Source organism: Hyposmocoma kahamanoa, unplaced genomic scaffold, assembly GCF_003589595.1.
Source record: "Hyposmocoma kahamanoa isolate Upper Pololo Valley unplaced genomic scaffold, ASM358959v1 76, whole genome shotgun sequence".
Taxonomy (NCBI): domain Eukaryota; kingdom Metazoa; phylum Arthropoda; class Insecta; order Lepidoptera; family Cosmopterigidae; genus Hyposmocoma; species Hyposmocoma kahamanoa.
In genome coordinates, this window is record NW_020653900.1 from 1,800,186 (window position 1) to 1,815,451 (window position 15,266).

At 37.0% G+C, this 15,266-nt stretch overlaps 1 protein-coding gene across 1 annotated transcript; it reads right to left on the reverse strand.

The window, feature by feature from the left end:
* Positions 1-3,907: 3,907 nt before the first annotated feature.
* Positions 3,908-11,149, reverse strand: LOC113232586. Its single transcript, XM_026467354.1, has 3 exons — positions 10,935-11,149; positions 4,235-4,818; positions 3,908-3,928 (listed from the first exon to the last, which is right to left on the reverse strand). The coding sequence occupies exons 1-3, from the start codon at positions 11,095-11,097 to the stop codon at positions 3,908-3,910; spliced, it is 768 nt and encodes a 255-aa protein (XP_026323139.1). The 5' UTR covers positions 11,098-11,149.
* Between the last annotated feature and the right edge of the window lie 4,117 nt (positions 11,150-15,266).

A 15,266-nucleotide genomic window follows, 5' to 3' on the forward strand; every position in this document is an offset into this window, starting at 1 on the left:
CGACAAATTTCTTAGCGTGTACACGCGCCGTAAAGATACTGCTTCTGCGTACGTGAATGAGAAATAAGGTAGCCTGGTCTACGATGACGCAATGAAGAGTACGCAATGTACATTGCCGAGAAGTTATTTACAATACGCAACTAAGTTCAGTGTCATTTTGTAGTGCTAGGAAGTGGAGATTGTTGTGCGGAAAAATATTCAAAAATTATTGAAAACCAAGAAACTACCTAAGTCTGAAAATGTTTATGTATTTGCATAAAAATTTTTGGTATTTTGAAAGAAACCCAGCATATTTTTTAAAAACTGACTTTGTATCAAATCGCGCAAAAACTCGTCTACAGATCAAACTGCAAACGATTCTGGTCACTTGCAATATATGGCGTTAGTAGCAGTTTTATTCTGAAATGGCTGAAGTGTGCAAGAGTACGCAACTCGACGTGTTGCACGAGTACGCGCGTAGTCTCAGATCGTTCTTTTTACAATAGTGTACTTCTGAATTAAATTTGTCGCTGTGCCTCGTTCTTAAATCAAGTGAAACCTTTTGCGAGAGTCTAGTATTTTTGAAGATTTAACAGACCTGAGGCATGTGCTGCGAATCTGCCTGAAATATCGGCTGCAAGTGCGCCTAAAGCACCACCACCACTCTGAGGTATGTCGTGCCACAAGTAGACTCTTCTCAGCTCTCCACGAGCAAAGGCCCAGGCATACGGAGACAAAAAATCATATTACCAGAAAGGTATGAAGGTGATTCGTGCAACCGATAAACGAAGTCCTATCAAAAAAGGTGTTGTGTACTCGTACCGACACACATGCGTACTCTTACCTATAGTACAGTGTAAGAGTACGCAAATCCAGTTTTGCACTTTTTTATCAATTACAACCACATTATTAAATATAACTACTTTAAATATAACACGTTGTTATAGTCAGATAAGTAGACTATAAAATAAAACAATAGCAGATTTTCTAACACTTTTTGTTTTCATTCTACACCGTCTCAAAGCTTAAGTGCGTCGTCTTAAACCAGGGCTACCCTACTCGTGGTAGTGGCCCGTTTAACTCTTGCATGTATTCTCGACCTAAGATGTTTGAAATAAATATAGTAAAGAATAAATGTATTCAAATGTGCATTTACAAAGAGCAACCCCTAGAGTTTCTTGCTCATACTTCTCAGGCGTTATTTGCGACGATTTCAAGTGTAATTTGCGGTGGTACTAGTGGGAACGAAGGTATAGAGATGGTAAAGCATACTCAAATTTTAACGCTTACACCCTAAATATTTTCAAAACAATAAACAAAACACGCACATTCCCTTAATCTTTTCTTTGTCTCGGGGTTAACCAACCGTCGCGTATTGAAAGAGCCCTAACCTAATGCAGCCGGCGGGGGGCGAAGTCTCCGGGGGGCAACTTCGTTACACATGCGATTCGTAGAATATTACACAAATACCCCTAAGAGTAGGTATGGTATATGTATCTACCTACATATGCTTAAACAAAAAATACTTATACCAGCTTTATGAAATAACTGACATCGGTTCACAAATAGCGGAGTTATCGCGTAACATACATACAAAAAAAACATATAGTCGAATTTAGAACTTCCTCCTTTTTTTGAAGTCGGTTAAAAATATATAGTATTTTACCTACCTACTTATAATTAGTACAGCCAACAGGACATCAAGCTTTACACTTTTGTTCGAATATCCCCCTCCAGAGCATCGAAACAAGAACCGTCAATGTGTAGTTCGATATCATGTTATCCGTAACTACGTACAATGACATTTCCTTTACTATTCAGATTTTTACATAAGTTTTACATTATGACATTGATGTTTTCTGTTTCTTAAACAATAAGATACTGCCACCTTTACTCTGAATAAAATTAAGGTCGTTTCTCATTTTTCCAAACTCGAATCAATATTGACATCAAATAATAATTATAAATTACGCACAGACTCATAACCTCACATTAGGAAGACCATGTATCGTAGGTGCCATAGACAACCACAAATTACACCAAAACGAACGAAAGAAATAAATGTAAGCCATACAAAATATTTCTCCGGCCCGGGAATCGAATCTGGGACCTCGGTATGGCAGCCCAGCATGGTAACCGTTCGGCCACGGAGGCAGTCAAATCTGTAAAATTATACTTGTGTTATCATTGACCTATTTGTTAGGTCAATGTGTGTCATTTAATTATATCTCTTTGCAATTGAAATGTTATGGAGTTGTAATAATAAGGCAATCCACGATAAGAAATCCCCGTAGTTCACCTAGGCACATAGGTGACCTGTGGGGAAAACAATTTGCCGATGGTCCACATGTATCTTTTGGTTTTGGATTTTCAACGACTTTTTAGCCGTAGCGCCATCGAAAGTATTTCGTCACCCAGTTAGATACCTTTACAGCTACCAGCCCTGGCTAGACATGTCGCTATTCACTGTATTGAAATTTTTTATTGAATTGATATTCAATTATTTTTTATGTGAAATTACTCCTTGATAAATGACTTTGAATAAATTTTTAAGGTCTTGAAATTCTTTAGATCCAATTTCTCCCAACATCACCTCATCCTGTTCACTAAAAACGGGTTAATGATAAAAACAACCAATAATTTAATACTTTATTAAAGAAATTAAAAAATATTTAACATTTGATACGGTTCATATACATACGATAACGCAATAATGCAAAGTGCCTCATCAATACCGAACTTATCACGATCAATTTAATGACAACTACTTTATGTCTAAGATATAATAATTCTTGAACAGGTTATAACGCATCGTTTGTTTCATTGAAATAACATGTTTGTCTTAGGTGAAGTACAATGTTGTATACGCGCTACTGCCCACCTATTATTATTGAGTAAGTTTCAACACCCGGTAACAGAGCTCCCAGTATCTCCATTTCACGCGCAGCTTACTGTTCGTCTATTTGAACTAGAAAGGTTCAATACACATTTTCCATCATAAGAATAGTTCTGAAGACATTGTTATTAAAGCCTTCTGAACACCATTAAAATAGCGTACGTTCTCGAACAATTTATATAAAGTAGACAAAAATATATCACAGGTTTCTGCACGCTTTGACCTTTTTTTTCTCGCCATAAGTTCACATGACTATATTAACATTTTACAACATTTCACTGAGTCTACAAAAGTCAGTATGATACGAGACAGCAAATAACACACTATACAGGATTATTTGTAAAATACAAACGGGACTACATTACTAACATCATAAACAACAACTTTCCTTCCACTACTTTTGATAATCCATCAGATTTTTCTTTCATACAAAAATTACAATATTTAAATGGTACGCTCTAAACAGTCCTAACTCTGCGCGTGAGGACGCTTGCACATTTCAACTTAACCTTATTATCAATAATTGATTATAATTATTCTATAATTATTATAGATCTAAAAAGTGTTAGATAGTATAACAAAAACTTAAATTTATTTTTAGTAAATTTATTATATTTTGTAAAAAGGCATAATAGAAAAATTATTGTTTATGATGATGACGTAATATAGACCTGGGAGGTTGTAAGAATTTTACAAATAACAATGAATAATAGAAAAATAAATACATGAATTCGATTAACTAAAACTAAACTATGTACTGGGCGAGATTTTAAAATAGAAGCAGACATAGCAATACACAAACCTTCCTGGTTAAACACTGAAATTTCCTAATATCCAGAAAAATGCAGTCACATTAAAAGAAACAATTGATGCAGTTATTTATATAAATAACTATTACATGGCGTGTTCAAGCCAAAAAAATCACACTTAATAAGAATCACGAGAAAGAACGAATTTAAACTTAGTTGTCATATACACAAATTTTAACGCCGAATGAACACATCATCATCGTAAATAAAAATTTTAAATGTTCTACATTGGCACCTGCTGCTGCTGCAATTTGCCCAATTTGCTAAAACCAATACTTCGCCATTAACGTGAATTTGATTAGAGTCATGGAACATTTCGCTGCTTTAGCGCCAAGTCAGTCAATTAATTTCGGCGTTGCAAACCTAAAGCTAGTTTCTTCTTCATCAATAATAAAAAATATTTACTCCCATTTTTTAAATTTGGCGCTTCTATTCATACCAATGAGAAATTATTTTTATCGCCTCAAGTATCATTTTAGTTTTTTTTTAGATACTTTACAAATGTTATATTTGGTATGAAAATAATTGATAACCTTTACTTTTTTTTTGCCTTGTCTTTTTCTTTCTCTTTGGCCTTCTTCTCAGCAGCGGCCTTGGCTTTTTCTTTCTCTTTGGCCTTCTCAGCGAGCATGGCCTGCTTTTTCGCAGCTTTTTCTGCTTCTATCTTTTTCTTTTCTGCTTCTTTCTTTTTCTTTTCTTCTTCTTTCTTTTTCCTTTCTGCTTCTTTCAGCTCTTCTTTAGTCGGAGGCGGACCGAAATTCGCGTAGTACAATTTGTGAGCGAGAAATTCTGTTATGGCCAGGCCTATGGGAAACAACATATTCACGTAGCTGAATCCGAAGTATGTCACAAGAGCACTTCCGGCAGTGTACCACGCATACTCATGGCAGGTATGCTTAATTGCGTAGTAGCAAAGAGAAATAACGTTAACGGAAATGGCAAAGTTTGACAAGTGTGGGCTGTCGTTGCCAGACACCGCGACGGCGAATGGGAGCAATCCTGTAGCAAAGTGGGCTACGCTGATGTACTTATTTTCGTAGTTAAGATCGGCCATGAGACTTGGTAAGGCTAAATACTGCACGGCCATCTTGGTGATCCTATATACTGGTTGAACGTTTAATCCGGTAATTTTCGCTAAAACATAATAAATTAAGTTTATACACGAATGTAAAGGTATATACGAATTCAAAGTCGTATTAAATTATCGTACACTGAGAATGATAACGTCACTATATAAAAACCGACATTTTTTTATTTGTAACGCCGTCTTGGCTTTGTGAGTACGAACTTTATAATGCAAAAACCCCCGTGCACATTGTTTGCCTAGAACTGGCTAGATGATGTAGTGACGTTATGCTGTATAAGGGGAACGGGGCATAGGAGACGGCGTGATATCGACATTTTTTAGTAGTGGTAGAGATGGCAGAGATGTTGAACAGTTTGGTCTTATTTCCCCTAATACCACCTCAGTAACCGATTTACCAAAAAATGCGTTCATTAAAAACAATCAATAATATATACTTTAAAAAAAAATGTTTAACATTTGTTACGGTTCATGCAGATACGATATGCAATGATGCAAAATGCTTCATCAGTACCTAACTTATTTCCGGAGTGTTCCCAGAATTTACGATCAATTTAGTTAGGACTATTTTATGCCTAAGATTAATAACAAATAGACTGGAATAAAGCGCACATAACCATAGTGTTGAACCGGTATTAACTCTTCGCTTATTTCAATACAATAACATGTTTTTCTCCAGCTCAAGTACAATATTGTATTCGCGCTAGAGTTCACCTATTCTTATACAGGGTGATCAAATATTGCGAACTTTCAAATCCCGATAACAGAGCTACCTGTATCTCCATTTCACACGCGGCTATAGAGTACCAATTTGAACAATTTATATTAAGTATTCAAAAATATTTGACAGGTTTCTGCACGCTTTGACCTTTTTTAATTTTTTTCTCGCCCTAACTTCACATGACTTTAATAACATATTACAACATTTTACCTAATCTAGAAAAAACAGCATGGCACGAAACACACCAAATAACAACACTGTGTTATAAGAAATGAGAAAAGTAAATATGTGAATTCGATTTAACTAAAACTAAACTGTGTATCAGTGGGCGTTGTTTTAGAAAAATTAAAGAAGTCATAGCAATGCACAAACCAACCTGTATAAACGCTCAAATTTTCTAATATCCTGAACAATGACGTCACTAGAAAAAAACCAATTGATGCAGTTATTTATATAAACAACTGTTACATGGCGTGCACAAACGAAAAACACACTTTCTTAACACGATTCACGAGAAAGAACTTAAACTTAGTTGTCATATACACAAGTTTTAACGCCGAATGAACACATAATCATCGTTAATAAAAATTTAAAAGTTCTACATTGGCATATAGCTGCATTTTGCCCAATTTGTTAAAACCAATAAATATATCTACTTCGCAAGTTACGCGAATTTCGTTGGAGTCATGTATACTATCACTACTTCAGTACCAAGCCAGTCAATAAAATTCGGCATTACTAAACTAGCTAGCTCTTTTATCAATAACAAAAAATATTCACTCCCATTTTTTTTAATTTAGCACATCTATTCTTACCAATGGGAAATTATTTTTAAAGCTTCAAGTATCATTTTAGTTTTTTTTTAATAATGTTACATATTGTATATATTGGTATGAAAATAATTTGATAACGTTCACTTTTTTTTGGACTCTTTTAACTTAGCTTTTTCTAAATCTTTGGCTTTCTGAGCCGCGATCTTGGCCGCCTTTTGCGCCTCTCGTTCTGCTGCTTGCTTGAGTCGTTCTGCTTCTTTCTTTCGACGATTTCTTTCTTTGAGCTCTTCTGGAGTCGGAGGCGGACCGAAATTCGCGTTGTACAATTTGTGAGCGAAATATTCCGTTATGGCTAGGCCTACGGGAAACAGAGCATTCACGTAGCTGAGTCCGAAGTATGTCACTATGGCACTTCCGGCAGTGTACCACGCATACTCATCGTCGGAATGCTTAATTGCGTAGTAGCAAAGAGAAATAATGTTAACAGAGACGGTAAAGTTCGATAGATGTGGGCTGTCGTTGCCAGTCACCGCAACGACGAAAGGGAGCATTCCAGTAGCAATGTGCAATAGGCTGACGTGCTTATTTTCGTAGTAAAGATCGGCCATTAGACTTGGTAATGCTAAATACTGCACGGCTTGCTTGGAGACTGTATATAGTGGTTGAACGTTTAATCCGGTAGCTGTCGCTAAAATATAATAAATTAAGGTTATATACGAATGTGGTGGTATACACGTATTCAAAGTCGTATTAAATTATAATGACAATTTTGAAGAGATTTATCTTTAGAGCACTTGCGTGATCCCACGATATTCATTGACCATTAATACTTATGTATATGCACATCTAGCAGGTGTATAACGGACTCCTCGAAATAAAATAAAGTCTAAATCTACACCCAGCCTTTACAGTGGTGGGCTTACAGCGCACGTGAGCGCAGGCTCTTCAGCCGGGTACTCATTAGCTGTAACTGTAATGAGACAAAGTAACGAGGTTCTATAGTTTAAAGACAAACTTCAGTTGTCACTTGGTTAACCGGTGAAATACAATAATTACTGTTGTACTCTTTAATTTGGTCGCATGGTATTAGTTATCATTTTTATAGGCTAGATTTTAGGTTGTTTATCGTAGGAAACTTGTGATAAGTGTTATTAAACATGTTTAATGAAATACTATATTTATATTATACCGGGTACAACAGAATGACCGACAAAGCCGAAAACTGTGAAGAGTCTTAAATATGTATACTTAATTGTACTCTTAAGTGTAATTAATAGTTTCCGAGTTATTCAATGATAAAGATTTGCTTAAAAGGTCTGTGTTGTCAATCTTACACCAAAAAGCACAGCTGTTTGGAGGCAACTACTGGGAGGTACTCGGGACAGAGAACAAAAAAGTACCGAGAATGGAAACACTCCGCCCCTCCCTAGCTTTAGATACAGGACCACGCCCCGCACATTGACGGTCACATTGTCTGAACGGCAACAAGGCTGTCGGCGAGCCGTTTTTCATATTTGTATATAGTTTTCAATTATTCGTTATGAAATTTGTACGTTATCATATGACATCATTGTACGTTACTATTTATAATGGTCGCGAGTGTTGCTGTGTACGGCATCATCTAAACGGGATAAAGCGAGGAGTTTTTTTCGTTTACGGAAAGATGAAACGAGTAAATAAAAAAACTTATATTTGAGACTCATTCAGTTATTGTTTTCTTCATTTATTTGGTGCAAAATACTATTAAAATACAGATTTATCACATCAATATAAAGGGATGTAATAAAGTAGACAAGGGTTCTCGAGTGTTCAATTTGTATTGCCGATAATAAATATGTAGTGAATATAATTATTTACTAAGTAATGATAAAGTTGAAACGCAATTTCAAATACCTTGGTTACCTTACTTAAAAGTACCTATCTAAAATATAACATTTTAGGTGCTTCTAATTTTTTTTTAATAAACCAAGATGCTCCACCAACAAGAGTGTAACTTAAGTTTGATGATGATGAAATAAACCTTCAGGATTATTCTAGTTAGTGAATTAATGAAAAAAGAATATTATATTGATATAAATACCTAATTAACATGTGTAATTATTAGAATTTTATTAATAGAATTATAGATAACAGATTCGCACTAGAATTTTCGCTATGTTGCCGCTCTGACCACGTACGAGAAAGTAATGGGCAACCCTGCCACTTCACTTGTGTGCACATTTGTGCGTGTGCAGATAGCGCCTTGCTGTATGTAATAGTAGTAGGTAAATAACTTTCGACTGTTGCATGGAGTGTCCGGGGTGTGCTCAGGGCAAAAAGTTTGAAATTTAATAGGTCGTCGACCTCTGCCGTCAATCAGGACCCCATCAGTCACTTTCTTTGACCAATCATCAAGTGAATAATGATTTATTATGCGGGTAATAAGTAATTAACACTCCTAAATTCCCAGACCCAGTACATTTACCGAGAAAATGCACCTCTCATAGAATCTTCGGGAGACATATGCACATGACAACTAACATAGTATTATTTCAAAATTGCTTTAAGTTACATTAATATTACCTATTTAATTTCAAACCAACAGTGTTGTCCTCACACTTTGAAAGTATACGAATGATATACAAATATAGCAAAATCTTGGGGGAGAAATTATTAATATAACGCAATTTGGAGATAATATACAAAATAAGGGAAATTTTTAAGATAATACTACGTTAGTTGTCAAGTGCGATATTGTTTCTAAACTATGCGACTGTCGTGTCTAGCTGTTCCTACTAGATCGTGACGACAATTTATCGTTTCACGGCAGCCGCGTTGTCGTTTGCACGACAAAGTCGTTTGATGCACTGCAGCTCAGATTACAAAACCTAGGCAGATGGAGCATACGCAACAAACGATGTGAAACCGCTTTTATGTGCTGTGACCATTAAGTCTGATTAGTGATATTTGCTTTAGTCTAGTTGGCAACACTGCTTTCCCATTCATCAATTAGTTCAAAATGACCGGCTATATAGTTTCCTGTTTTTCTCGTGTTTACAACACAAACAACGTTTACTTATTATTTTTTTGGGTTGTGACAGCAACTTATTGGAATACTGCCGTTATTAAGTAGTGTTTGTGTTAAGCAAGTAAAGTGTACACAGTGTTTGTGTGGAAAACCACGGCTTGTGACCGGCACACCCAGGAATGTGTCTGGAATGTCTGCAAGAGTAAAGAAGACGTGGACAAATCGAACATCCTTTTAATTTAAGGTAAGTTCAATGTAAGGCAAGCAGTTCTTTCTCACTTTCTATTTCTCTCACGAGTGCCAATGACACGAATGTCGCCAATGAGGCGACAGATGTACTAGCGCTATCATTCGCTTAGGGTTGTAGCAACACGAAAAGTTTACATCTGAACGAAAATTTTTCAACTGCTCTGGTTTTACATTTAAAGTAAATAAAACTCATGTATGTAGGGTTTTTAACGTGACACTTTCGGCTTTGTCGGTCATTCCGTTCCACCCTGGATATTTAGTACTATTTTAAATAGGTAGTTCGAAATGTTGTCTATTACCTGAAAATATAATCATATATTTATAAATATTAAAAAGTTAATACCGGATAATGCCTCATAAAATGCTTAATTACGGTTTATTTACATTAATCAAATAAAACTTTTTAGTACTTATATAGTGTGTACGTATGAAACAGTCGTCACTCACAAGACTAAGTACCTAGTTATCGTCGGCACACTACGAACCGCACGCGTTCAGCTAGTGGCAAGCTCGTGAACCCCGTACACAATGATTTTGATAACATAACATGCAACGCTTACGGTGACAGCTCCTAGTGAATACCCGGCTCTAGGGGGCTCCAAAGAGCCTGCGTCTCTCGCGGTACAAGTAACCGAGCTATTGTTTTTCAACATCGTTTATAATTGCACCATTTGCACCCAAATTTCTGATCACTTGGAGAATTGTATAACCAACTTAGTTCCATTTTGATCGCGAACCTACTAGAGGGCGCTTGGGTATTGCTTGCGCCCAAGCACTACATGGGCTAGCGTCGGCGCTGCGTGGTGCGCTAAGAATCAATGCACACGGCGTGTTTTATATGCGCCGACGACGCGAGTTTCGCGAACTTGTTTACGGCGCCGTAAACACGCGTCATTTGCGCGTATACTCGCCGCAGAAGCGCTGTAGTGAATCGATTCAAACGCGCGCAAACATCATATTACAAGCAAGAAGCTACTGGAATTTACACTTAAAATTTAATGTAGTTGCTTCATTTCAAAAAACTAACTGAAAAGAACAAACTAAAGTGAAAACTACCTTTTATCAAAATGCGCAAAAGCGCGTCTGTGGGGTGTAAACGCGCGTCGTCGGCGTTAATAAAATACGCAATGTACATAGGCTCTAAAACAGTAAGTAAAGAGAACAAGTAGAACTTGCAATGTCTAATTTTTGCGATTATTCACCTAATACAAGTTTCAGTCCAATCACCAACACTCGATCCAAATTAAATATCAATATGAGTATAGTACTTAATGCTGCTCGTGTGACAACGCGATTCCGCTTATAAATCATCCATATGCAATGTAGTATAGGAGCAACTATGCTCGCCTTCAGATACAGATGTATCCTTAGTGCGTAACACTAAGGTAAAGGTTAAAGATAAAAAAATAAACTAACACACAAAGTGAAATCCTCCCGTGAGTCCATGAAGGAGGTAGTTGGCATGCATCCCCGGATGGGTGAAACTCGTGCCATTTGTTGTGCCAAGCGCCTTAGTAGCCACCCCGGCCAACAAAATATGCCCAAAAGCCGCGATAATGTCATCTTCATTTTCATCCATAATCCTACTCCATCAATGAAACGGAAAAATTTATTTATCGGATTTCAAAAAAGGGTCTTAAAAATTTTATTCTAATGACAAATGCTGAAATTTTCGACTGTTTTTCCAAGAACTAAAGAGTTTTTTTTTATATTAATGGCTTTGCCTTCGCATTTAGCCAACGAAAGGGCGGAAAAGGAGAATTACAGATTGTGGAAGAGGCACGATATTTTGATGTAAAAGGATATGGTAGGTAGGGTAGGTGGGTAGCTATTATATATCGGCATACATATTAAAGCTTGACATTGTTATTTTCGATAAATAATGCCAGTACATTATGAACATTTTTGTTACATAAATAGAATAAAGTTGTTTTGGAGGTGGGGAGTGGGGAACTGATGGCCTGGAGTTCGGATATGAAAGTGTCGTGATCAATTAAGGTGCAGGAGAAGAAGATATGGTTTAGATCCCCATAGGCCTCATGCCGCATAAGCATCCAGGGTCAGGAACAATATTGAGTTTGGAAAGGTGCGCTGGGTTGTCACGTGACCAAGTCGTAGCCTACAAATAGTGGAGTTAGGGTCGTATTCTAGAACTCTACTCAAAGTCAGGATTTGAGCAGACTTGAGTATGATTTCAAGCACTGGAAATACGACCCTAATGGCAAGGACTTGAGTATGATTTTCAGTGCTCACTGCAATACTCAAGTCCTGACTTGAGTATTGAGTAGAGTTCTGGAATACGACCCGTAGTCTTTTTGTCAAATTTCATCTTGATGAACTATAGTTTAGGCACCAGTCTCCACAAATTGCTATTTCATAAGATCAAATTGTTCGTTGGTTACATCTAAATTTTGTGGAGGAAATAAAGAAATTTATTATTATTATTATTATTATTATTATTATGGCTTGCGAGGAATTAACTCTTTCACTCTTGAATCAAGCGGTAGTGCTTCCCTTTGGAGATATCTGTCATCCAGCTTCTATTCCATGCCTCGAATAAATATCGTTTCGGTAGGTTTGCCAGGATCCCGATTCAGAACTCTTCGATATTTTAACCGAATCGTTCGATTGGACATCGTTCTCGAATCGAAGGGCGCTTTCCGAGCTATTCAGAACATTCCGAGTTAAACGTTAGATTCGGATACGATTTCGTTATCCAACGGCGTTTACTTTTATACACATTTTTAAGACTTTAAAGGCCTACAATATAAGAATTAGTGTTGCATTAAAATAAATTAATAAAATTGAACAATAGCCAATAGCTTTACTTAAAATAATAAGAGACTTCCATATTACATTCTTGCTTCGTAAACAATAGGACGTTCGGTAACTTTCATTCGGTAACTGTGTTCTGAATAACGTTTGTAGCCTTTGCCGGTCGAGAAGTTCGAGTACCTAATCGTACGGATGTGACGTCATTTCGGTTCGGTTTCGAATACGACAGTGTGACGTTCGATTCGTGTGTTGCGAATTAAAATGAAAAGAAATCGGTCGACAACTGAGTTATCGTAAGGTTCTGAATCGACCCCCTGGTCATGGCTATAGTTCGCGTAAAGATGGATGTTCCCGTCCCGAACAGCTTCCTTTGCCAACCTGTCAGCTTCCTCATTGCTAGAGATGCCTGCATGACCCGGGATCCAGGCAAGAGCGACGACGTAGTCCTTCGACGAGCATTAGAAGAAGAGATTTCTAGTTTCAAAAATAACAGACGCTTGTTTATGGCTTTTAAAGGTAAACCGCGTTAGCGCCTGTAGAGCGCTGTGTGAATCACTGAATATTATTGCTTTTGACAGTCTCATTATAATCACACATTCAATGGCTTGCAGTACGCCGAAGCATTCACCTGTAAAGACCGGTAAATGCGGTAATTTAAATTACCGCCAGAGTCCTCGATTATATAGTTATAATTATGCAGTAATAATTCAAAAAGTTCACTTTTTTTTAATTATTACTATATAATTTATTTAAAATAAATTATGCATCTTCTGATTACAAAATCACTTGCCCGTGGAAGGAAACGTTCCTGTTTACCCGTTTACCGACAGTTATGGTGCTTTTGCAGTTTATAGTGGCACAATTATGCATTTTTCGCGTTTTCGACTGGTGTTTTTTTATTTGCAAACTACGGAAGAAAAACCTATCACTTTGATATCGTCTTCGATATCCTACCCTCCGATTAAAAAACTGACCTCAAAAGTCATTCATCCCCTAGTTTGCCACCCTTAGAGGTGGAATATTTTCTTGAAATTTAAATGGGACCACATCTGAGGTACCTTCTTTCCAACAAAAAGAATCATCAAAATTGGTTCACAAACGGCGGAGTTATCGCGTAACATACATACAAAAAAAAGATACAAACGAATTGAGAACCTCCTCCTTTTTGAAGTCGGTTAAAAATTAAAGGGTGGATCGCAGCATTCTACTTGTAGGTATGTTATTGGACTGGATTTCATTGCCCCCGTGATTATTCTGAGTGCTTTTGATTATACGTTCTCTAGTTTTTAAACCGACTTCAAAAAAAGGAGGAGGTTCTCGATTCGTCTGTATGTTTTTTTGTATGTATGTTACGCGATAACTCCGGTATTTGTGAACCGATTTTCATGATACTTATTTCGTTGGAAAGAGGGTATCTCCATAGTGGTCCCATTTAATTTTGAAGAAAATCATCCACCTCTAAGGGTGGCTGTTCACGCATGAAGATTCATTTTTATAAATAGCGCCTAAATTTTATTATAAGCAGCAATTAATTTAATGGTTGATTTTGCTATTTTCCAATTCAAGGCGTTTTTCTCTCTCAATATACTTTGAGAAGTGAGAACCGATTTTGATCATATGTTAGTGGCGAACTAGGGGATGAATCCGGGTTTGCGCACTACCCGGTAACCGATTTCAATAAAACATTGTAATTATATGTAATTCCACGTAGTTTTGAGGTCGGTTTTTTTAGTACTCTGTACTGAGATTATTTAAGACTCTTACATTGTCAGGTAGCAAGAAGGTTCCGTAGTCGACGGCGCTCCTTATTAGGGCGTTATACAAAAGTCTCATGGTAAATGGGTGGGCACACCACCAGACGCCAGAGAGGCATCTTAAGATATTCAGATTGCCTTCACATTTCGTCAAAGTGTGTTCACAATGCGGCACTCCCGAGAGTTTTCAGTCCAATATTACTCCTAGAATTCTTAGATTTTCGCGATTGTTGCACATAGGAAATGAAACTATTTTTCCGGATTTTAATCGCGTATATTTGTTTTTTCAAACAAACCGACATTTCAGGCCCTTTACAGGTCCCATGGTCACGGTTGACTGAGGTGGTACAGTCTTCTACCAGTTATGTCTAATATTGATGCAAACTACCCTATTTTTTCACTATAGTTACAATAGTTTATTTTTAATTTTACAAAGAAAACATTCCAATTTACGCTACATTAAGTTTTACAAATTATTTTATTGAATGAATTTTTGTTAAGTTCAATTTATTATTAATTAATAATAGAAATTAGAATAAACTAAAACATATTAATTAGTACTGAAGTCTTAACATATGACACCCAAATCCCAAACAGACATCTGTTTGGGATTTTTCATTAGAGGAAATACTGGATCCCAAACTGGTGGTACGGAGAAACCATCTTCCCTGTTGAAATTAGGATGTTTTTTAATTTCAATAGTCTCTCGCAGCATCCTGGGTCAATAACGGGCTTCTTTTGCAAGAAATGGTAATTCCCATCGCCATCCTAGCTAGTTAGCTACCGAGAGCAAATCTTTGTTTCAGAGAGCACATGGTGTCTGCGACAATAATCATCTGGCAGGGGAACTTCAGCATATAAAGCAAGTCCAATATGCGAATAAGTTGAAGATTCCACGCCAATGCCGCAGGCCCGATGTGAAACCACCAACAGTCGTGCGAAAATCTGCCATCTTACCTTACGTGAGAGGTGTTAGAGACAAGATCGGAAGAGTCCTCAGGCGTGCATGTATCAAGACCTATTTCAAGCCCCTGAGGCAGATTTCTCAGTTCCTGAGACCCGTGAAATGTAACGTCCCCTTACAGGATGCAAGAGTTAGCTTGACTGTGAGTGCGGTCACTCTTATATTGGACAAACAAAGCGAAGTATTTGTACCCGCGTCAAAGAACATATCGCTGAGTCAAACAACGTCGCGCAAACAAATCTGCAGTCTGCGAGC